At 36.9% G+C, this 26406-nt stretch overlaps 1 protein-coding gene across 1 annotated transcript in view; it reads right to left on the reverse strand.

Moving 5' to 3' along the window:
- The window catches only part of LOC139727681 (uncharacterized), a 35539-nt gene extending 14127 nt beyond the window's left edge, over nt 1-21412 (reverse strand). Inside the window, exons 1-11 of the mRNA XM_071638660.1 lie at nt 21381-21412; nt 13266-13348; nt 12610-12848; nt 11953-12061; nt 11091-11207; nt 9416-9477; nt 6651-6821; nt 4715-4828; nt 4144-4221; nt 1725-1824; nt 551-627 (exon numbers count right to left, since the gene is read on the reverse strand). Of these exons, the coding sequence (XP_071494761.1) occupies nt 551-627; nt 1725-1824; nt 4144-4221; nt 4715-4828; nt 6651-6821; nt 9416-9477; nt 11091-11207; nt 11953-12061; nt 12610-12848; nt 13266-13348; nt 21381-21412 (1182 nt within the window). The remainder of the gene's footprint in view (nt 1-550; nt 628-1724; nt 1825-4143; nt 4222-4714; nt 4829-6650; nt 6822-9415; nt 9478-11090; nt 11208-11952; nt 12062-12609; nt 12849-13265; nt 13349-21380) is intronic.
- Nucleotides 21413-26406: the final 4994 nt, after the last annotated feature.

Below are 26406 nucleotides of genomic sequence, written 5' to 3' on the forward strand. Positions count from 1 at the left end.
TGGTATTGTGCATATACAATTTCATTCCCTAGTCGTAGTGCAATATAAGAGATTAGTGGCGTATACACTCAATTCTCTGTGGAAGGCAATATAATAAGGCCATCATTTGATCTGCTTGATTTGTTACTGGGGGAAAGGGACAAAGGAAAAACATTTGATTATTTTCACTACAATGTCTAGAAGAGTGAGTGGACATTGTGACTTATTGCATAAAAATGCTTCATTTCATTTGGATATCAAAATCAGAAAGTGTTGGGCGAAATAATCTTAAAAATATTGGTGATGCTTGCATGCAGTGACCACTACCAACCAATTACTTGTGATACTGAGAAAGTTTGTGGAGCCAATGCATCTTTTCTTTTTGTGTGTTTTTGTGTTTTTTTAAAGTAAAAGATATCCAAGCGTGAAACAAGATTACCATGCTTATTGGAGGCGCACTACTTGTTTGATCTTTAAGAGGACATTCGCTTCTGTGCCTACAAAGCCGCACTGTGAGCTTTAAAAAAAAAAAAGATAAAAAAAAAAATGTACATGATACACTTCGACTCACCCCAGTGGCAGAGGTGAATCTGTTGCCCTGATCTGCAAATCCTATCACCACAGCAACGATGACAAAAAACAGCATGTCTGGACAGAAATGAAATCGCTCAGGAAAACTGCTGATTCAAGCAATGGGACAGACCAAATTCACGTCAAATGCGACTAAAGAGTAACTTTTTATTGATGATTTGATATTGTAAAAGCTTCTTCCTCCTTCAACAGAAAAATGCATTTCACTTCACTTCATAACACTTGGGGACACATCAACAAACCAGCCTATAATCAGTCACAACACGTCTCATTCAGCACACAGATGTACTTTTAAAATTTGCATAGATACCCTGAAAACACTACAGATAATAGGGTGAGATAACTGCATAATAATGGTCACTTGGCTGAAAAAGTTAGAACTCACAGTATTCCCTGACTTTGTAATTTATTCCCACCAAAACATCTATTTCTACAAAGGTCACAAGCAATCATGTAATCATTGTAAAATTTAATGATCCCACGTCAGCAGCCTGAACACAGCCAATATTGTCACTGCAGCTATCACAAAATGATGCCTTTACAAAACAGGCCCAAGAATCTTATCCACTACAAAGTAAGAACTCTTGTCAGCTTCAAACAGAAACAAGATTTATGATATATATACATAACATTTGTGCTATACATGTATATTTTCTTACACTTTAGATTTATGCTAATTATTAGTAATTGTTTATCCACTTTGTTGAATATGTCTTATAAAAACATACATGTATATCAAGTGGTCTTGAAGTTTGTAGATATTGGTCAGTGATTGGTCATAATACAATCACACGATTATTGTAATGAGTATCAAATCCTTATATTGCCTACCGTGATATCACATCAGGTAACATAATTTTAGAATTTGACTGGTAGACTACAGGGCTAAAATGAAATGATGTGTACTATGAGGACTTATTATTAAACAATAAACATTGCCTTGTCTATTGTAACCTACTGTAACACTCGACAGTCCTTTGGAAATTATATTTTCTGCTCCAGACATTATTTTGCCTGTAATCTCTTGTGGGGATGTAAAGTGAAAATTATACCTCTAGAGGGGCAATATAGGTATAATATTGCATGGTGATATAAAATAAATATCTGACATATTCACGAGTTCAGATGCAGTGGTCTGTTTACAAAAAGGATACTGACATAAAAGATATTCATGCCATCCAGGGTGTACTTGTAGGAGTAGAAGTTTGCGGCTTGGTAGGAACACATGATGACCTCACGAGCCTGCTCACCAGGCTGGGCAGACAGGCAGATTGCGAAGACGAAACAAACATGAAACATATGAATATACATGTATAAACATATACATGAAACATATGAATATAATAAACATATACATGAAACATATGAATGATATGGAACATATGAAATGGCATCAGCCAAACCAGGAGGTAGGGAACATACATGAAACATATGAACATATAAATATAATATACATGAAAAGTATGAAAACATGAAAATATATGAGACATGTAAATGATAAAGAATGTATGAAATGGTATCAGCCCAATGTAGGGAACGCACACAAAACATATGAATATAAAAAACATATACATGGAACATACAATGTATGAATACATAAAAATATTTGAAACATATGAATGATATGAGATTTATGAAATGGTATGAACCTAGCAGTGACTTTAATATTAAACACATGTCATACAAAACATGAACAATAACCTGAGTGGGCAGCGAAAGCAGTATATCAAACCAATCAACCGTTCAATTCTTAAAGGTAGGTTTCAAAAGGTTCTTGAAATGGCTCGAGGTGGCTCCAAATTTTGGCTGCAGTATAAATGGGATATAAGTCATTGAGTTTAATAGACAACATGTTACATGGTACAGCTCTAAGATCACACCTTTGTAATACAAAAGAACTTCGGCATAAAGAGTAAACCAGAACAAAACCCTAAGGGATTTTTGCCTCTCCCAACTCTTTCTAGTTCTCTGTTTCTGTACCCTGTTATGATGAGAAACCTGATAAAACAACATAATAGTAATCGTTTGTTATAACAAGATTTCCCCTGTGCCTCCAAAGCGAAGGAAAAATATTATGGTTTGGGCTATGTTCCTTTTTCTGAAGTTCTTCCAGCAGTCAGTTGACATGGGGCCATGATTTTAGTGTAAACTTACCTTGACAACCGTTGTGCGGCTCACTTTCAGTTTCTCAGTCCATCAAATCACACGGAACGCTAAAAAGACTTGCGTTTGATAATCATCCGAAACTAGAAAATTGTAAGAAACTATAACTCAGTTGCGTTTGAACGCAATTCTAAAGATCCAATGCAAGTCCATCAAATCACAAGCAACGCTGTATTTAAAACGCAAGAGCGTTGCAGAAAAGACTTGCAGTTTTTGTACAAAACTAAAAACTGCGTTTAAACGCATAAAAATCTATTTTTATACATCTATCTATACGAATTCACACGCATATCTTCGCAGCAATGCACTTGAATTTAAATCGCAAAGCTGCATGAAATTTAGGGAATATGCGTTTGATTTTTCGAATCAAATTTAAAACGTACAGTGTGTAAAAACGGGACCAGGTTTCCGATCCCGCTCTCTCAAAATATCTCTAGAGATTTGGGAATTGCGCGTTGCCGTTGCTAATCCGCGCGAGATTTATGCATGAACTGAAACATAATTGTTGCTAATTTCAGTAGGTATGCTTTGGCGGCAAAAGGAGTAAGATTTGGGTAGCGATCCGCATCGTCATCTTACTCTGTATAGGGGAAATTAGTTTTCATTTATAAGTCGACAAAATGTCGACTTACGCGTAAGTCGACTTTCGCGTAAGTCGACGTGTTTTTTCTCAGTCCCGATAATGTCGACTTACGCGAGGTTGACTGTACATGAAAAGTATGAAAACATGAAAATATATGAGACATGTAAATGATAAAGAATGTATGAAATGGTATCAGCCCAATGTAGGGAACGCACACAAAACATATGAATATAAAAAACATATACATGGAACATACAATGTATGAATACATAAAAATATTTGAAACATATGAATGATATGAGATTTATGAAATGGTATGAACCTAGCAGTGACTTTAATATTAAACACATGTCATACAAAACATGAACAATAACCTGAGTGGGCAGCGAAAGCAGTATATCAAACCAATCAACCGTTCAATTCTTAAAGGTAGGTTTCAAAAGGTTCTTGAAATGGCTCGAGGTGGCTCCAAATTTTGGCTGCAGTATAAATGGGATATAAGTCATTGAGTTTAATAGACAACATGTTACATGGTACAGCTCTAAGATCACACCTTTGTAATACAAAAGAACTTTGGCATAAAGAGTAAACCAGAACAAAACCCTAAGGGATTTTTGCCTCTCCCAACTCTTTCTAGTTCTCTGTTTCTGTACCCTGTTATGATGAGAAACCTGATAAAACAACATAATAGTAATCATTTGTTATAACAAGATTTCCCCTGTGCCTCCAAAGCGAAGGAAAAATATTATGGTTTGGGCTATGTTCCTTTTTCTGAAGTTCTTCCAGCAGTCAGTTGACATGGGGCCATGATTTTAGTGTAAACTTACCTTGACAACCGTTGTGCGGCTCACTTTCAGTTTCTCTGGCGGGAGTAGGAGGAGCCTCCTGATGGCTATCATGTTCAGCTGCCATGGCAACAGGGATGACATCACAATTAGGGGATTTTTCCAGAATTCCATTCCTCGACATACAAAATTTGTTACAATTTGTCCCTCACAATATGCATTGAAAGTACCCTCATTGATTTCACAGCCCTCTTGAAAACCCATCAAGACCCCAAAATTGTATTTCTGCAGATTTGTGTAAATATCAGCTTACTAGTGACATTCAAGAGAATACAACACCCTGCATAATATAATGAATACAGTAATCTTAAGGAATCCTATTCCCTTTTCACGGATATAAGCCTTTAAGTTTTACCTGATCTCACAAACAATGGCTTTCATCTTCCTTATCAGACTATAAACAATAACATCGATCAATCTAATGTTTCTTTGAAATGCCACACTAGGTGTTCCAATGACAAACAGAGGGGAAACTTGAGTTAGTGAATATCCCAAACGGAGGTGTATTTATGCTCCCTTAACAATCAGTTTGCAGAGGACAGAAAGAAAATACCTTGGCGACTGGCAAGAAGACTACCAACATCCAAGAAACAAAGAGAACCAGGGCATGGAGGAGGAAGAGAATGGGAACAGCCAACACCAGCCAGATGTAGGTAGAAGGCCTCTTCTGCAACAAGAGAATAGATAAAAATAGTGCAATGAAATGGGTTTAGAGCACTGGAGTTGGTGTCTCTGTATGTTTGGTTAGGGCATGGGGGCGTGCAGTGACCCTATGGCCGTATGAGTTTCGGTGGGGGTCACAGGTCACACATGGGTATACTCTCGCTCGGGATGTAGGAGCGAGGGGTGGTGAGCTGACACTCGTCGGGGGCGGACGTGTCCGTGGTGTCTCCTCGGTGTTTTGTAGTGTATTGTATGCTAAAGTCTTGTTTATGCTGTGTGTATTGCCGTTCATGGGGTGATAACAGTTAAACACCGTGCAAAGTGCAGACAAACTCTCTGGATTTGCAAGTGTGGTAATAAAGTTTCTCCTTCTCATGCACTTCGATTGTCATCTTGATGAATTATTGATGCTGTCTCAGCGTGATAATGTAATGTGATGTGATCGTTGTGAGTCTGAGTGAGGTGTCCATGAACTCACCCAAAAAAGATCACACACAGTAACAGGGGAAATTTGGTATATATTACAATTAGTAATGATGATGATGATGAAGATAATGATAACATATACCCACAACAGCAATAATAACACCAATAATAACAATAATAGCAACAATACTACAATAATGATAATAACATCGATAACAATAATAACTAGAAACAGTTCTCGTAGAGCGCAGATCTCAAACAGCAGCTCATTTCCACCGATTACGCATGCATACTGAAGATGGCTCTTATTTCCCCATATAAAATGTAGAAGGCTAAAATTGTTTACATCATCAGCTTCCAGCTTCGTGGCTCCTAACCCAAGCAGAGCATGCCCTTTAGTGCACATAGTGTATGCAAGCCTTGAATTTGTGCAGGTTGAACCCCAAAGTTCATTGTATCTGCCAAAAGATCAAATGATTTTCAAAAATCCACAAAAAATTCTGGAATCACAACCAACATATCAGAATGATCTGTTCCCTGTGTCAATATCAACTTTTCTGGCAAGTTTAATTTAAATCCGTTCACAACTTTTTGAGTTATTTTGCAAACAGACAAGCCAATGCTGATGATCACATAATTTCTTCCTTCCCTGGCAAAGATAATAATAATAAATGATGACAATGAGAAGAAGAAGAAGAAGAAGAAGAAGAAGAAGAAGAAGAATCTTCCTTATTATACAGAGTAACCTCTTCAGTGTTGTACCGTTCTATCAGAGGGCCCTGCTATCATTATAAGATTGAGTGCAGATGGTGATAAAACTCTGTAGAGTCAAACTATTTACTACACTGCAGCATCACTGATCAAGTATGTACGTGGAAATGTTTGGCATAGCACAGATACTGTTTTGACTACCTGACTAGGACTCTATCATTTTATCCTTATCGTGAACGTTCCTAACCTTTGACTTGTGGCTAAAAAATAAAATAGTTTGATCTCCTGGCTCCTCTGTTTGTGATTGTGCCTCAAGAGAAAACTTCTGATAAAAAATCAAATGAGTTCTCCGTATCTTGCTACCTCCTTGTTTCATGTAACTTTACAAACACTCCAATACAACAGTCAACTCTGCCCACGTTGAAACTTCCAGAACGACTTCATGAGGATGTGAATTCACATGGGGGAAAAAAGGAAAATAAACTCAAGTCAGGATCGAGGTTCAGTGATACTTTCAGGCATTACAACTACAACTACACCTACAACTGCAACTGCAACTGCAACTACAACTATAACTGCAATTTGTACAACTAAAACTAAAACTAAAACTAAAACTACAACCACAACTACAACTACAACTACAACTACAAATTCTGCACTGAAAACGTTCTACAATCATTTCAGCTCACCCAGTAACTGCTTGTCTTTACTCCCTGAAAAGTTAGGAGGTTTTCGCCAGATTCCTCCGTAGACAGTAGAGTAATGTCATCATGACTGCCGTTGGGACAGGGACGGGGGTTGATCACCTTCTCCACACAACTCTGCGAAACGGTCTTGACCAGATCAGTTCGGTACTCTGTCTGTTGGAGAAAAAGAAATTGGAAGCATCGAGCTACATTGTGGATTACAAGAATTTACTGTTGACTCTCCCTCTTGAAAGTGCAAATCCTCTTCATTGGTTACATTTTTACCTCCGCCAAGGGAGGAGGTTATGTTTTCGTTACCGTTGGTTGGTTGGTTGGTTCGTTCGTTCGTCTGTGCGCAAGATAACTCAAAAAGTAGATAACGGATTGGGATGAAACTTGCAGGAAAGGTTGAGAATGACACAAGTAACAAACGATTAACTTTTGGTAGTGATCTGAGAATTTTGAGGAATTTATGAAGGATTTTTGATATTTTGGCAGGTAGGGTCAATGAACTTGGGAGTTCAGGCTGCCCGTATTTGAGGTTTGCATGCGCGCACTAAAGTGCGTGCTCTACAAGTTTCTGCTACCTGTAGGGTGAGGCGCGCTGTGCCGTTGAGGGTTTATGACGTAACAAAGGCTTCTATATTGGGAAATCGGGAGACTTTCAGCACACTATTATAAACACTTTCAGCATGAAGTATAAATACGTATGGGTGGAAATCACTGATATCTCTATGGAAGAACAAGATCAGTGATGGAAATGAGCTGCATGCTTGGTGGAGGTCTGCGCTCTCAGAGTGCTTCTCTAGTTACAGTTATTCTCAGATGAAGATCATCAAATGCAAACTCACAATACTTGCGTTTGTGGCAGAAATAAATGAGGTAATTTTCTTTCCTCCCTGTTCATTGTATGCCACAATGAATGAGATAACTTGATTGGGTATGACAAGATTTCCTCAAACAGGCATATCACATTGATTCACTGCTACTCAGTTGAACATCACAGATGAATAAGAAATCAATCATGGATATACTTTGCCAAAAAGGTCAGGCTACACAGAAGGAACATTTGAATGGGTGAACAACTCCAATCACAGGCATACTGCAACACTAGAAAATATGTTTATAGACATATTGTAAAACAAAAACCCATTTTACACCATAGACCTTGTTTGCCTCTGTAGGACTTTAACAAAAACAAGAGTTTTGCAGATAAAGTCTTAATTAATTGAATGGCTTGCATCTTGAAGATGCCTCGGAATATAAATCTTGAAACCTGACAAAAATATTTCCTGTGGAAAATATGACATTAATGGACTTAAGTTCTTACTTTGGAATAAAAAGAAAAGGAAGTTATGTATTAATCCTAGAGAGTGAATTAGAAATACCTACGTGTACATGGTGACACAGCATTTGCTCCTGAGAAAATTGCTCTAGTCTTATCTTCTCAATGAAACTTAGGGTTACGTTAAGTGCTGTGACAGGGTTTAAGGTTGAGTTTGATGTGCGGATCAGGGTTAGAGTTAGGGTTATGTTTGTGGGTAGGTTTTATGTTTGTTGTTAATAACATACAGATCTTTCATGGGAGCAAAATGTCACAGGAGCAAATGCCATGGAACCAACCAGTATTATGATACTCCACTCTGCTTGCATTTTTATACTTCTGCTCAATATGTCCTGATTGTTAGAATTGTATATCTACATAACATCCTACACTTTGGGGTAGATTCTTCATCACTCAGTCTGTATTATAATTGAAAAAAAAAATCCAGTTTATAGTAGTCCGAGGTTTGATCACATAGCAGCCATATTCAGTTTAACCCGTTGAGGATGGACTGATTTTGCTACAATACGCATTTCCCATAGACCCCTTCCCTAGTATACTCGGTTTTATGTTTGTGGGAGGAAGTTGGATGCTTATGGACTCAGGAGAATAACGGAGGCATGACTGCTTGGCTCTGGAGTCAGAATGCAAGTGTTCTTTATTCACTGTTCTCCAGTGTATTAATCCAACACATTTACATTTGATACATCACTGTACATCATGTTTACAAAACATGTCCTGGTGACTTTCCGGTGTTGTTTACATTTACATCGCTGATATCGTGAGATGAGGTGAAGATATATGACAGGGGGAGCGGAAAGGAAGTGGGAATAGAAAGTGGCTGTCGGCATATCAGAAAATATTGATGAGAGAAAGAAACCAGAGAATGATAAGAACTTGACTGTGGAAGGGTGGCGGTGAGATGTTTGAGTATGGGATGAATGAGACATGCTGTTCACTGCTACACCATAGATAGACATAATACTTCTCGTACAGACACAATATCCCTTCCCTTAACCTTTAAGATGTGTATTCACAGAATAAGTTTGGACAACTCATAAAGATCTCTGTCTACATGCTTGTAAGTTGAAATGAAACTCATATTACATCGCTCGTATGACATAAATTGCATTCGTGCATTGTCATATTATTATTAGACTCAAAAAAAGAAAAGAAAAGAAAGGAAAGTCACTGGGACATGTTTTGTAAACATGATGTACAGTGATGTATCAAATGTAAATGTGTTGGATAATATACTGGAGAACAATGAATAAAGAACACTTGCATTTTGACTCCAGAGCCAAGCAGTCATGCTTCCACTATTCTCATGAATCCATAAGCATCTAACTACCCCACAAAACATAAAACTCGGGACTCGTCCTCAATGGGTTAAGATTATACTAAACATCAGGACTAAAGGTATGGCATGGTAAAGATATCTCACCTCTTGCACAAAGTATCCGAAGGGCCAGAAGAAATACCGAGCCAGCTTCAAACAGAACACACCTGTGGATTGCATGCAGACAAACATAAGTACCTAGGAGTTTTGCCAAAATGGAATTTATCCTGAAAATATGGAGACAGATGATGCAGTAGTCCTATTTGTTGTTCCATTGTTGCTTTTGTTGTCATACTTCTACATATATACTTCTACATATAACCAGCTTTAATGAGAAAAGGACAAGTAAAATAAATTAAAAACTTTACTTAATTCTGTCTCTATTCTCCGAAAGGGATTGCAGTAAATATCTCAGTTTGGTAAGGAAAAGTGAGAGCAATTTAAACTGCATTCATTTTTGTAGTTGTCTAGATATTCCTCAAAAGCCAAAACAGACAGATCTTTGGTTGTCCCTCTTGTTTCTTCTCACCAGTAGGAAATGACGTAGCAAGCCATGCCACTAAAAAATATTAAAAGGTAAGGGTTGGGAGATGTGGGTCAAGTCTCATACTACCATCAGTGATCACATCTTAACCAATTCAAGAGGAGATATAGAATCTATGGGCCACCATGCGAACAGACTTGAAAAATCTCTTGAGTATAGAGAAGAGAAGCGCCGTAATTAGAAAGGTAAAAGGAGATAAAAACATGGAGAGAAGAGAGGGAAAGAGAGAGAGAGAAGAACAGAGTTAGAAGAGGAGTGGAAAGAAGGAGCAGAGGAAGATGTGAAGAAGCTAAAGTATGTTTGGTAGAGGAAAGGGAGAGTAGGGGGATAGGGGATAAGAAGAGGTAGAAGAAGAAGTAGTCAGTACAGACTTGAGGTTATTCTTTCTTGAGAAATGTTGTAACTATTAAAGGATGGTACAGTTTCCATTGAGATGGGGCTTTGGATTTCCAATGCTTTTTGATGATGATTTTTTTTTTTTAGACACAGAGACACTTCTTACGAATTCTATCCTATACAAAGCGATCTTAATAAAAGGTAAAAGGTGGGACCCACCTCTAATTAGGATCACCTCGTTTTACCTTGTTTTTGGATATCTCAGCCATTTAAAAACCAATTCCCATCAAATAAACTTGGGATTCCTCTTAGAATTATATGCTCTTGATCCACATTTTATGAGAGGTTTCTAATTATCTTCCAAAAAGTTAAAAGCCGAATCCTTACCTTAACCAATACTATACTATCCCTTAAACTGACTGTGAAGAAAGAGGGGAAGCTTCTTCTACCCTTCTGTCATTTTAATGAAATAGACCTTTTCAGGTCTATGTACACAAGTCTGAATTGAAAATTCTACACCTTATAGTACCGTAAAACCACAAATGTTGGTATGCATTTTAATTTCTCAAATTTAACAAGAGCCAAAATTCACAAAATTAAAATGTACACAAAAGTTCTTGTCTACAATATTATGTATTGAATGTGGGAGGCAATTCACGAAATTGTCATGCCGGGGAAAAGGCGGTCGGCTCCACTTTGACAAAATTCAACGCTGCGAAAATATCTTGCTTTAAATACAGTATACATAATTCTATCCATATAATAATAATCTAATATATCAATCCTTTAACCCCTTGAGGACGGTTCAATTTTGCTACAGCATGCATTTCCAAAAGACCATTGCCGGAGTATACTTGGGACTGGTTCTCAACAGGTTAATGTACATTCCCAGGGACTTACCCTGCTTCCATGCCACTACAGTGAGAAACATCAGAAGACCAACTAAGCAGTAGACCAAAGCCATCAGCCAACCCACAAACAGAGTGTACAGGACATTACACACGGTCAGGGTGGGATCTGAAGGGGGAAAAAAGAAACAAAAACAAACACACAAAAACAATATAAAAGTGAAAATAAAGAAATATAATTACGATTATTGTCATTATCAGAATCTTCGTCAATACTTGGATCATCATTATTGCATGTAAATTCAGACTCTGCCTGTAAGTTATTATGCTTCCAAGAAAAGTGGCGTAGTTACATATTTATATGAATCTATTTGGACAAAAAATAGAGAATACTACATCAATGTACAAGTGTACTTTGATTGAACATCTTGCTTGGTCCATAGAATTTTGTCCATAAATTCTGGAATTTTGCAATCTGATATTCTGTATATCTTTCTTTCATTAAATTCCAAAGTTTGGATGTTTTTCTTTGACTCTAAGACACCCCCTCTCAATTCCATTCCTACCTCTTTATTTCATAAACCCAAATAAATACTCATATTCATTACAAAATGCTACAATGTATTGTATGTCATAGTCGTATTTTGTCAAAAATCAGTTGTTTGAAGCAAGTAAAGTTAGTGGAAGTACCAGAAACATCTAGCAAGACCCAAATCCTATAATAAGAATACATATCATTGCAAAACACACACACAAACAAAAACAACAAAAAACACCAACAAACAAACAAACAGATAAAAAAACAAACTACATTGTACTGGTAGTAGTTTAAATAAGAATGATAATGCCTCCACCACCCTTTGGAGCAGAGGAATAGAAACTCCTTCCACTGACATACTGAATTCTAAACTCACATGAGACTGGCTTGATCTCCTTTGGATACTTGTACAGCTCCTGGACGACGGATGACCGTTCCTGAAGTGGTCGTTTTGTCAGATGACTCTTCCATTTTTTGAATCCAAACTAAACAAAGAAACAACAACAATAGAACTGAATATTACCAGAAAAAATAACACACAAAAAATAATCAAAAGGGCACACAAACAAACAAACACACACACACACACACACACACACAAAAAAAAATCCCCTTCTAAAAAAACAAACCATTCCTGTAGTAAAAAAAACAGTCAGACTTTTGGTAGGTTGAAACAAGTGCTCCCTACCCCAAAAGAATATCATCACCAAGAATTTACTACAGTCTATTCACAAACTGGAATGATTTAACAATATCTGGCAAGATGTACTTCCCATGATCACTGATCTAAATTTGTTGGCAATGGACTTCTTACCTTTTCTTGTGTTTCTAGTAGAGAGAATATTTTTTCTCCTAAAAACCAAATTTGATGCAATTGCAGACCAGCACAAAGCAGTTTTCAAACAGGAAAAGTCATAACTTTTCATAAATTGATTGTCCATCATGGATATGGTTGGTTACAAAACTTGGCCTAGAAGTGACTATTCGCAGACAGGCCTACGTAAATCTGGCATGAAATATAATTACTCCTCACCATGTAATTCTGTTCAATCCTGTTCGCTTCGATCTCATTCTCTGGATTATCTAGAATCACAAACTCCTCATCCTCGACAATCATGGCATTCCTGGAGCGTGACCTCGTCCTGAGGAGCGTGCGATGACGGACCGTGGTCCCCGTTTCATCCTGGCTCTGAGAGGTGATGGACCCATGGCTGTGTGTCAGAGGGGCTGTGGTTATTTCCGGTGGGCTGGATGAGCAGACAAAGGTGGCATCTACGAAGAACGACAACAACAGACAGAGTAGATATCACTCATCAAGTATGAATTTAGAATCTACAACTTTGTAACTTTAATACAAGTAAATAATGCTATAATCTAAGTTGTTGAAGTAGAGAACTTAAATGCAATGTAGAGTCTAAATACGAACAGAGTCTAGACAGGTCAGGTTCTACATACAAATGAAAACAATGCAGTAACATTACAAGGAAGCCGCAGGGTCACCGTTACCAATGGTTACGCCTTCTTTATAAATAGTCTTAAAATAGAGCTAGAGTTCACATTGTTTACAGTGCAGTGTTAAAAAGGTTCTTATCTCAACCAGTGTCATTTATATCAATCATCCCAAACACAAATGACAATTAATGGGACTACTACGATAGGTCTCCGTCGTTAGACACCACCACAACTTACCGTCGTGCGCGACATCTAATGCCCTACTGTTGTCATCTCCTGGTACCTGAAAACTCTCTTCCTCTCTATTACCTCTGGTTTTACTGTGATATCCATGTGAAGAACAAAGAATTCAACAAAGATAGACGATGAGTATCTTGCGCTGATGCGAGCTCTGGTTCCTCTGCAAACTGTCGATACACTCGCCAGTACACAGTTTCACCTAGCTGTCTCTAGCAATCTACGCATAGGCACGTGACAATATTTTGACAGGTGATCACAGAGCTCAGCTGACAATGGGGCTTCCGGTACGCGCGCTTCCGGTATAGCCAATGAACTTGTTTGCACATGTGACCTTACTTGTTTACATTGTACATTTCAGTTCCTGTGCGGTGACGGTTCTGGCAATCGACAAATTTGTTTGTCTGTGTTTTTGACAAGGACAACCTCCACACTGGTCCTTTTCATAAGACGAACGAATTGATATGTGATTTATGACATATAATGAATATTGTTATGTTTGTATGGTTATTGCATGTGCTTGGGTAGGCCCCCTAGGCCTATACAATCATGTATTTCGGTATTTACACAATGATGATTATTAATGATAAATATAGGTAAATAGTGGAAAAAAAAGATGATAATGTGAAATTATTATATGGATCAAAAACATGATTTATTAGGATAGAAATATAAGATGGTAAAGAAATAGATATGTTACACCTGTTTGCATATTCTCTTCTGTCTCTTTCAATCTCTCTTACTACCTCCTTCCTGTCCCTTCTGTCTTTTTCTCTCCGTCTCTATACACAAGTGTATAATATCTCCCATGTGGTCAATGCCTGATGGCCCCTTTTCCTTTTTTTTCAGTCTAAACACAATTTGAAAGTTTTGCTGAGGAAGTATAATGACTTCTGTATATTTAATATGTTTCTGTTTATATAAGTTTGTGTGTACATAATGATAGTGAAAATCTAATGATGGTTGTGTTCAATTTTCTGTAAATAGAATTTTTATTTAACGTGTATGTACAAGAGTATTTGATTAATTCTAAAATTTTGTTCATCAGGTGTCAGTCCTATAATATTTGTGTAGTTTTACATTTTGATCGAAGAATATTTGTATGATTATGTTCTTGCAAAATCAGTGTACAAAATTCTGCAATTCAGCCTTCTTATTGGCTGCAAATGAATTTTATTCAATGAACCATTACCATTACCATTACAACGCCAAAACGCATAAGTTATTGATTTATTTTTCGAAGGAAATTAAAGTTTTTTAGACATAGAATCTGTACATGAAAATAGATATCTCATCAGATTCTTTGGTTTGAGCATTGATACATATTACGTATAGTGCATACAAAGGATCTTTAATGATAATAATAAGGTCTTATTTACCCAGGGTAGCCTCTTCAGTGTTGCCACTGCTCTACCAGAGGGCACTGCCATTATTATTACCCCAGCGTGGCCAGGTACCCATTCATACACCTGGGTCGAGAGGGACATAGTGGGTAAAAACATCTTGTCCAAGGACGTAAGCACAGAACGGGATTCGAACTCGGGTCCTCCGTTCGGGAGTCGGGAGTCTTATCCACTGTGCCACAGCGCCCCCTTTGGTGCATAATGAGAAGTGTTGACTTTTATTCCAATGCAATCTCAAGGTTGCTGCTTCGATGGAGTCTACTATAGCAATAAACCGTAGCACCTGTTATATATATATATGTATACATATATGATTATATGTATATATAATATATATGTATTTTTTTCTTTCATTCTATTATACATAATATAAATGTATATAATTACATCTTTATTTTCTTAAAGAGAAAAACAAAAGTATACTAGTAGCCATTGCTAATTTTGAGTAAATGAGTTATACATGAGAGTTAAAAGGTGTCGGTCTCGTGGGATGACCCCGTCTTTAAGATGTTGGACCTGGGTTGCTTATGGAGCTGTTCAATTTAATTCATTCTTATAATTCACAACAATTAAGTGCAACACATACCACTAAAAATCATATAACCATGAAAATACAATAAAAAAGGTAGGCCTATTAGTATGCATGAATATATGAAGAGTTTGTTTGCAAAAACCGATAAGTCCATTTTTGAAGATTTTGAAGTACGGTCTCTGTCATAAAGTACAAAATATTACCTTTTAAATTATATATTGGTCACTATTATAAAGGCACACTTTTGAAGTTATGGTCAAAAGAAGCAAAAATTTTCTTATTATTCTCTTTATTTTTCTTGACCTTTAATCGCAAATATCTCCATTTGGCAAATATGGACTTATCGGTTTTTGCAAACAAACCCTTCATATAATTAACACAAGGCTATTATAAACGAACGACAGTACCAATATATCATTGGTTTTTAAGTCCATGCATGACTTATAACTGTGTGTAATTTGATTTGGCATTAGTATCGCAAAGGTTACACCATTTACTAAGTATTAAATTTGAGTTGAAACTTTTTTTTCGCTAATGTATTAATTTTGGATTAACTTCAAATACTTATTAGGAATTACATTTTTAAAATGAAATAAATGACATTTAATGAAAATGATATTGTGTATAAAGATGACTATATCTTTGCAAGTGATAGTTTTCTAAAACGGTAAAAATACACATTGAACACAACGGACTGTTGTAGTACAAATGGCAAAAGGTAAGGAAAAAATGCCATGTAAACTTTGCCATAGTAAGCATCTTTTAATCAAGGGTTAAAGAAATTGAATAAACACGTCAAATATTCTCAATCTATAGCTGGGATCGTTTTGGTTGAGATGAGGATTTAGGTTTTAACTTTTAGCAAGATAATTAGAAACAACAGATATGAAATAAAAGTAAACAATTCAACGAGAAATTAAAAGTTTATTTGATGAAAATTGGTTTTTGTAGTGGCTGAGATATCTAAAAACAGAGATGTTCTGATTAAAGGCAGGACCCACCTTTTATGTATTAGGAACACTTTTACTGTTTTTTTGTTGTTGATATTTCAGCCATTTCAAAACCAATTTTCATCAAAACTTTAAATTCATCTTAGAATTGTATGCTCGTTAATATTACATCACACACCTAATTAATTCGCAAAAACTTAAAACCTAAATCACCATCTCAACCATAACTACACAATCCCTTCAACAATAAAGATTTAATCCGCTTAAAAAGAAACATGAAAAGGGGCAAATAATTACTTCATAACGGAGGTCATTCTAGGGTTTAGGTCCGTTGTACGTGATTATGATTCTGCCACTGAATGTTGTTATTAGTGGCGAGTGAAAAGAATGACTTTGATCGGGTTAGATAAGAATGGAATAGAATTCACCAGAGAGATTGTCTGTGGAGAATTTTGCATAAGTTACACGCCAATGTTATACAAAAATAAATCACCTATTTGAATATCTATTTCGAAAGAATTTTGATGCGTTTGTGAGGGCAAAAACATGTGGGGTGGGGGGACTTCTTACTAACATTTCTAAACTGCACGTTTCTGGATGCTAATGATCTGTTCAAAAATAGATGACACATCGCATAGCTATTTTCTTCACGAGACAGCGAGAGTACGAGTTAATTGAAGTAGGGCCTAACCTTGCACAATGCTAACGGTAAAATCAGGGGCGGATCGAAAGAATTCCGTAAATGGGGGAGGGGGGGGGAGCATGCGACTTTTTTTTCTTTTTTTTTTCTTCTGATAAAAGTTCAGTGTGGCCTAATATATTTCTTGACAGTTGCAAAAACAATAACTTTCTTCAGTGCTAACAAATGATGAAGGCAAAACTAAAATTCAAGCTGCAGGCCAACATCTTTTAGATTGCGAAGGTTCCAGTCTTAACCATGTCAACATTCATATGAGGCATTTGTGCATAATTAATGTGTAGGTCTACAGGCCCACATCTTTCAAAAAGAAATGTTACAATGGAACACGTTTCCCTTGTTACGCACAAGCTTGGGATCTTAATGAACACGTACATTCGTTTCAGGGCCATCACCGCCTACTGTAAGACTGAGTCAAACGCTTGCATTAACAACTCTTGCGAAGGCGATGAAAGCGTGCATCACGAGAATGCTTATCCAAGGCGCTAATTGCAACTTTATGAGCTATATGCTTTTGTTTTCACCTCATGTAGCCAACAAAAACGTCAACTATGGCGCGATGCATGAATAAATAATACATGGCATTTGCACGCGGCTCACCTAATACTTTGAAAACACACGCCTACAGTGAAGGCTATTATTTTAACAAGAGAGAGAGAGAGAGAGAGAGAGAGAGAGAGAGAGAGAGAAATAAGAAAACAAAAAACGACGGTGTAACTAGACCCCATATCAAGCCTCACCATGCAAGGAAATGATTGTAATCGTGTCAAAGAGAACTGTCGACGGATATCATTAAACATTTAGGCCTATGAAATGAAATCATGACAAAAGAGGCTGACGGAAAGTGAAAAGCAAGGACTTATTAGAGCCGAAAGAGAATGATACCCGTTAATTCAATGCTTGATTGAAGCTTCATGCCTTTCTGATGAAGAACATAGTTATGGTTGCCTGGCAACGATGACGACCGGTATCAGGGTGAAAATCAGTGAAACAATCCCGGTATTCTCGCAACTGCCAAGAGGGCTTTTGAAAAAGCATTACAGGCTCAAAGTCATACTGATTGCGTGGAGGGTGTTTGTTATCCCTCTCGCTGACTCCAATATTGGATTCAGTATTGACTGAATACTTTTCCCGGTGGTATATCTATATATTTGTGAATGTGGTTTTTAATGTTGGGCAGTTCGGAAGGTAGAATTGAGAATGGGAAGACCGAGAGCAGAAGGCGAAAACAGGATGTGAAGGGGAATCGAACAAGTACAAGTGAGTAACATAATAAAATCAAATAGATAGTGGATACATGCAATACGTCGAAGAAAATTACAATCGGATATCCGCATGGACAACTTTCAATAAATTGTGACTGCCTGAATGCTATTTCATGGGCTAAAATGAATAAAAATCAAATCTTACTTATATTTTGAATAGAACCTCATTCAATTTGTAAGTAGTCTCAGAGAATTGTGGATTGTTGTAAAGCATGTCATGGGTCTGTTTCTTCCAAGTTAAGCACTTGGATGCTCTTAAAATAATGTGGAACTGCATGGTATGTGACGTGTGAACACAGTGGACAGAACTTGGAGGGAAGGGATTCCTGACGTGCTCTGAAAGATGCTTTTTTCTCTTTGACCACTGAAGCAATTTGCATGGGGTTTTCTGTAAGATGCGGATAATAAGTTATGGTTTAATAATCTAAAATTGTATTTGAATTGATTCATTATCTTTAAGGGTATCGTTACGGAGGGTCCCGTTGTATTTTTTTTTTGGGGGGGGGGGTGGGGGTGGGGGAGGGACATACGGTACAGTCGGCTACCTTCCGCCCCATCACTTCAAGATCAGCCTTATCAAAGTCAAGAGACACACAAGTCAATACTATGACCTAAAGGTTTTGTGCAGTTGTTTTGAACTAGACTAAAATGTAACTAATTCGCTGTGCAGCTGATATTACACTTTACATTTGTTTATACAGGAAAATGCATCGTTTAACACTAGTTTATGCAGGAAAATGTGTTTAATTTGTTTCTCCCTTTCATTTTCAGGATTTGGCAATAATTCAACAAAGTTTATCATTGCTGATGGTCCAAACATGTCCTCTCTTTTGGCAGTTTTTGTCGTTGTCATAACGAGTGAGTAATTGAGACGTCAAACACCGTTTAAAGGGTCGTACAGTTCTGGTTGAGACCTTATTTCAGGTTTCTAGCATTTTTAGATGAGATAATAAAAAATCTCATGAAATATGAAAGAGCATGTAATTCTATGAGGAATTCAACGTTTATTTGATAAAAATTGGTTTTGAAATGGCTGAGAGATCCCCCAAAAAGAGCGATTTTAATAAAGTGTGGGACCCACACTTTGTAACGATCGCTTTGTTTTACTTTGTTTTTGGATGTTTCAGTTATTCCAAACCCGATTTTCATCAAATAAACTTTGAATTCCTTTTAAAATGGTATGCTCTGTGCTATATCATAAGTGTTTTCTTGGTATCTCGCAAAAATTTAAAAGCCAATTCTCATCTCCACCAATACTGTACTATCCCTTTAACTGAAGCTATAGGGCACGTTGCAGATAATCAAAATGTCAAAATAATGATGATCAAAATGCGCCATTACAATCTCCAAGGGAACTCGTGTGTTTTACAAAGAAATTTAGTTCGTATAGTATCTTAGGGAATTATCGCTATTAATAGCAAGATATTAACGAAGCAGTGATATTCCTTGTCTCAACCCTATAAAGCCCATGGGGGGGGGGGGCACATTGTGCCCCCCATATATTTTTGTTTGTCACTCCTACACCCTTTACCCGATTTCAACCAAATTTGGTGACTTTTCCTAAAATCTTATTGCCAACATTTTGATATAATTCAATAGTTATGTGCGATATTGCTGGTTACCATGGCAACCATAAACTGACAACCATGTTCGTCAGATTTTTTTGGTCCCAATTTTAGTTGACAATAAATGGGGATTTTCTTGACTGTAATTTGCTGAAGGACCAAAATGTGAATTATTTGTGGTTGTGAATTACCCTTAAATGATCTTTCATTTCCTTTATATGACAAAAAAGGTATCAAGAAAATAGAAATAGTTATAGGAATAATCGAATATATACAATTATTCAAAGACTACAATTCTATATTGTGTCATTTTCACACTTTCACATTTTACTTATCATACATAATTATGTATTATCAATCTGCAAACTCACAATTTCAATATTATGGAAATATGAAATGTGATGCCAATATTATGTACCTACCTAAGCAATACATCATAGGTCTCATAAATGTCTTTTAATTATAATGAATAGCGCCACTACATGTTGAGCTTGAGAAATTTCAACCATAAAAAAGTGAAGGTTGACTTAGGTTTCCTTAGTGGCACAGATGAAAATGATATACATATGTGTATATATATATATATATATATATATATATATATATATACATACATATATACTTGGATAAAGAAATTTGAATAAAAACATGACATAGCATATTTCCTATGTATTTCTTTATATTTTGGTAAAATAGTGCCCTCAATATAGGTGATCTTGAGAAATTGTAATATTGGGTTATGTAGAGCATGAGTTGCTTTACCCATGTGCCAGATACGCCGGTGTTACAATAAAGAAGTTATATAGGGAGGCACAATGTGCCCCCCCCCCTTTTAGGCCTGGAGGGGGTCAAAATAGCTTTTGCTTTATAGGATTAAAGACATCATTTACCATTGCAGATGAAACAAAAACCCAGCTTTAGTGCTTCAAAATCAACGTTCTAAAATGTGGGCTAGGGATAGAAACGACTAAAGTAAAAATGTTAATCAGTGTAATAAATGTTAAGTATTGGTAGATATACAAAATGTGAACAGTATTTTGAATAAAATAATTTCTAGAATAAACAGTCTACAGTTATATTTTATTGACAAAACAGAGATATCTCCTTATATTTCAGCTGTTTTTTTTTGCGAATATTTTGATGTTATGGGATGTTTTGTGAGACAGCTGACCTGCAAATATGCATCAAATATGATAACTTGAAAAATTTTAAAATCATGGCTCTCAGCGGTAAACAATACCTTAAACCAAGTTTTATGACACACACCACCACACACACTGAATCCCACACCACCCACATATATACACTCACTATTATGCAATGCAATTACATGCGATATTCTATGGTAAACAGAATTATGCAGTCAGATAAAAATATGCAAAATCCAATGATAATCACTCACCATAGCTCATCACTTCGCTGAAAGAGGTACAGAATGACAGTAGACCTGATGGAGAAGATAATGCAATTGAATATTGGCTCCTTGAAGTGACATGATTCCACAAATATAGAGCCTACCGCTAAAAAGTGCACCCAGTTTTCAAATGTGTTTCCTGCGTATTCGTGCATTTCATTTTAATGCTTCCATCAAAGGTTTACCCCTTCTCAAGTCGACACGCACTCTTGTTTACTTGATTAAAACGTGACATCTTTATCTAGTCGATATTGAATTGAAAATGCAGCTGTCACAGTGCTCGACTTACGCACTCTCATAATCGTCCTTTTCTCCAATCATTTAAAATGTCAAAGTTATTATTAGTAAAGTGACCGGGAAGATGGCGCCACAAGAGATCCAAGAGACCGCCATCAGTCTCAAGTTTTCTTGTCGCCCGATCCGACTCCCCAACGGGTTGGTGCTCGAGCTTTTCCCTCAAGAAAGAGCGCTGCCCTTTGACCTCCCAGTCCGCCATCACTGGAGAAACTTCTTCTGCCGTCCAAGGAACCTCCCTGATGGTACGTGAGTAAATTTGGAAGGTTATATCAAGCGAGAAAGTTGTTTGTGTTCTTATATATAGTGCTGAACTTTCATAGTGACAAAGGTGATGAGGAGATTTTAATACCATGGGTATTTCTGGATTTACTGCAAGTGCTGCTAATTTTCAAATAAACGTACATTTGAGTATATGAATATAAGAACGACCCAAGTCCATGGATGACCATTTCGAGTAAACTTAAAAAAACTTCATATTTTTTTTTATTTGTCCAATAATATTCTATTTAACTGTGATGGGGAAGCAACATTGAATATACAATTTAGAACATATATTATTATGACAATTAACATTTACATTAATTGTGGAGAGGCCATTTTGTGTGATGGACTTGGGTCGTTCTTTGATTCATGTACATGATATTCTGCTATAGAGATGGGAGAAGGACGAGAGAGGGCGCTATAATATGAATGTAAGAACGACCCAAGTCCTTCATGTTTACATTCATATAAGATTTAACTCATTTATTTCAGGCACTTCCGGGGGTAATTAGGATTTTTCATTTATACACACAAGATGAGTCCATGCATAAGCTACAATTTTCCATGTCAAACTAAATTTGGCCAAAAATTGGACTTGGGTCGTTCTTATATTCAGGTCCTCATTTTCCTGTCCATAAATCTTGGTCATAAACACATGAAGAACGATCATGTGAAAGTGTGCTGACACAATATGTCATGATATGCATGATTCAAGCCTATAATACTGTACTACTACCTGCATGGAATGATTAACGACCTTTTCCTTTATATTCATATACAGTCTACTACCGTTTAAACGAAGTCCTTGGCATCAGTGTTTCTTTATATGAGAAACCCTTTACAGCCGAAAGATAAATAACCGAAAACGTTGGGACATTAATGTGTGTACTTAGTTGTAACCAGAATTTTGATATAACCACGTTCGTTGTAACGAGAGAGCATGTATTGTACCACAGTATTCGTTCCAAGAGTGTTGCATATGGTGCACTAAACTCTCCTCTTTTCTTTCACATATAACTATATTTTAAAGTCCATCGGTATGTACCGGTTGGATTCATTGTATTGAGTGCAATTAGAATGAAATAAGATCGAGGTTTAACAAGAACTGGAAGTACAAACTGTGAGGAATTTTTGTTCACGTGTTTTCATGCAACCGTGATGGGTAGTCTGAACGACACAAACTGTGCAAAGTGGAGGAGACATTTTATAATACATGAAATGTCATGTTATACATGTATAACTCCACAAATCTCCCATTGACCTGTTCACGATAATGTGTGTGTGTGTGTGTGTGTGTTTGTATGTGTATGTTTGCTTATTTTTTTTTTTACAAGAAACCAATAGAAATAGTTTGTATCCTTTAGAATTGCTTCAAATAATTGTAGCCAAAAACTAAGCAATACCAATGTTTTTTTCCTCCGTCTCTTTAGAGGGAGTAGTTGGGTATAGCCATAGAGATGTATTAATATATATCTCTATGGGTATAGCTTATTTACTAGCGAGCTCATAGATCTGCGATGCAAACGCTAAACGACGCTAATCAAGTCAAAAATGGTCTTCCGCACATGCGCAAGACAGCTGTTTCCATTGTCCAACCCGGATGCTGCATCGTCTTAGCGTTCGCGTCACACATCTAAAGATTTGCATGAACACAACTTTTGATAAGAGTTTAACAGAACAAATCAGTCATAGTCATAGATGTTGTATGATGACTACTGTTGAGAAAACGGCAAAACCAACGAAGCATACTTTGTGCGCCTCAACATATGCCTATACTGATCATCTTGTTACTACGCAGCGTTAACAGGAATTGACGATTCGTCTGAAGCCATATCGAATCAAAGCTTGATTGAAGGAGAGGTGACAACGGCTGCCATAAACACAACAGCAAAAATACGGGACATGACAGACCATTCACAACTAGAGACCACACTGCAATCTTTCATACACACATCACCTGATGCAAGACACCAACCACAAACCTTGGCACTGTCAGAAACGACTGTAAATTCACAGAAACAACGAGACACATCAACATCGCAAACAAGCCCGACAACACTGCAAACAACACCACAGCAACAGGCAATGCAACATGCCACCAGCATCTCTACCAACTCTGTGACATCACTGCAACCGTCGAACTCGGCAACAACGTACACAACAGACCCTACAAGTGGTGTGTTGCCGTCGACGAGTTCATCAGCTACAACAGAGTCAAGAGCAGCTACAACAGGAACACTCTACTCCCCTCCTGAAGGTTAAAATCTTGGTTTTATTTTATACAACATACATTGTCATTTTTATACATAAAATACATTGTTATACATATCATACATTGTTATTCCGAACAGAAGAATCATATCTTACGGAGAACGAACCCTTCTTATTACGCCACTACTTCATGTTTTATCCCAGAATCTAAGACAAGTCACTGATAGTGATCATAGATTCAAGTCTACTTTAAAAACGCATCAAAAAAAAAATGTTTACAGTGTAAGCAAACAGGACACTCGGTACCATCATTGAATTTGGAATTGCGTAATTTTGAATATCTTTCCACTTTTTGAGCGCATAGGGACATCATGCGCTGTTTGTTATGCAATATAATATGCACTATTACTCATTATTATTATATCACACAGTACAGTACGTCCCCAAAAAAAAATACAACGGGGCCCTCCGCAATGATATCTTTAAAAATAGTGAATCAATCTAAATACAAATTTAGGGTATGAAACTATAACTCATTGCCCACATCTTGCAGAAAACCCCACTCAATTTGCTTCAGTGGTCAAAGAGAAATACGGAATTTTGTAGAGGATGTCGGGAATCTCTTCTGTCCAAGTTCTGTCTATTATTCACACACAAGATCATCGAAATGCTAAACTCGGAAGAATTCGATTCATGACATGCTTTACAACAATCCACATTTCTCTGTGACCGCTTAACCAAATCGAATTGGGATTTCTGCAAAATAGAGTAAGATGTTATATTTTAAGACCCCGAAGTGGCACGTAGACAGGTTGATCACATTATCTAGCGTAGGTGTTATCAATTCGAAAATTTGGTTGTAATTTTTTGGGCGGCTTACTGCAGTATGTCCCCCAAAAAATTACAACCAGATTTTCGCATTGATAATGCCCAATATGATGAATTTTTTAAAATGCTACTTCAGGGTCTTAAAATATAACATTTTAGCTCTATCCAGTAAAACACAAACCATTAGACGAAGAGTCAAACTAAGGAGGAAGAGCTTTCAACCCCATTTTGTCATGTGACTTTTCTTCAGGGGCAAACTGAAAGTTCTTAAAATTAAACCCCTGTTGACCTAAAATTCTATTCGCAGAATGTTTTATGTTGTTATTTGGATATGTTAACCCAAGAAAGACACTTGGAAGCTCTGATTTCGTGTTCTTCTGATGGCATATTTTGTACACTTTTCTTTAAATTGCCTTGTGTGAATGGCCGATGACGACATGTACACTCGTGTCAGATTTAAGCTGATCAAGGACCTTCTTTGCATTCGAAGCGGTGAATTTCTGTGAATGACTCAGACATCTGGCAGCTCCTCACTGAAAAGACAATATTTGAAGTCGATTAGATGAATGTTGCCGTACAGTTATTGTAATGAAAAATCCATTCATTCCCTTCTCTTGTTTTACAAAGGTGTTCTGGCTTTGGTTGCGGTGTGTAATGAGAACAGGATCTTAAAGATAGATTCTTCTGTCAGTGAAATTCTACTGGCAGACTGTCCATATGATTTGACGTTTGACAACAATGGACAGAAGGTCTACTGGACAACCCATTCCCCAAGTTACAGCATTTGGAGAGCTGATATTGAAAATTTTGACAGCGCAGAGATGATTTTCGACTGTAGAGACAAACGTAAGTTGTCCTTTTTTACATTGTAAAGAACCCAATGATGATCCTTCTTCTACTAAAAGTATCAAGTCGACGTAAACCATTCATGTTATCATTTCTCAGTTTGTCTTTTCGTTCTGATGTTCATTTAGCGAGATGACACACGGAATATTTTCCAAGTGTCCAACTTAGATATTGTTATATTCATAGCAACAAAATATTACATTACTAACAATATTTTGTAATATGAAAGTATACGTTATGAACGTGGTAATATAAAGGATCTTTCCAATGGTACATGTAGTATAAACATCGAGGATCAATGTTAAGACTGAAAGAGTTTTTTTCTTTTTCTTGGATGGGAAAAGAAAAGAGGAAGAAACTGAGACCCAATAGTTTGTCCAAGACAATACTGACATACAATCAGACCACAGTAAATCTATTAAAAATCAAGCATTTTTAGATATGCAATATGGTGTCTCCACGTGGAAGCTCATAATGAATATCTCCACGAGGGAGCTCATACTAAATGTATCCACGATGGAACTTTGGAAGACTTCTGTTGACTGGTCTCTCTACCAAATCATTTATTTCCTCGTCAGAACCCTACGGGATCGCCTTGGACGAAGAGAGTAACTCGCTCTTTTACTCGTACAACGCCAACCACTTCATTGCATCCATACAACTCGACGAAACGCCTCAAGAGTCCACTTTTGCGTCCGTGTCACACAATCCGCTTGCTCTCACATTGGATCCGATAGAAAGGTATACAGTACTCTGCTCTATCTCTCTACTCGACCTCCGTTTTTCTTTTTTTCTTTAAAACCTCTGATTGTCGCACGCTCTTTGATCAATGTTGATATTCATGTATATGAAGAGCAAAATATAAAAGACAC

This window comes from Diadema antillarum, unplaced genomic scaffold (assembly GCF_040938485.1).
Source record: "Diadema antillarum isolate AM-2024a unplaced genomic scaffold, OU_Dant_1.0 seq00000142_RagTag, whole genome shotgun sequence".
Taxonomy (NCBI): domain Eukaryota; kingdom Metazoa; phylum Echinodermata; class Echinoidea; order Diadematoida; family Diadematidae; genus Diadema; species Diadema antillarum.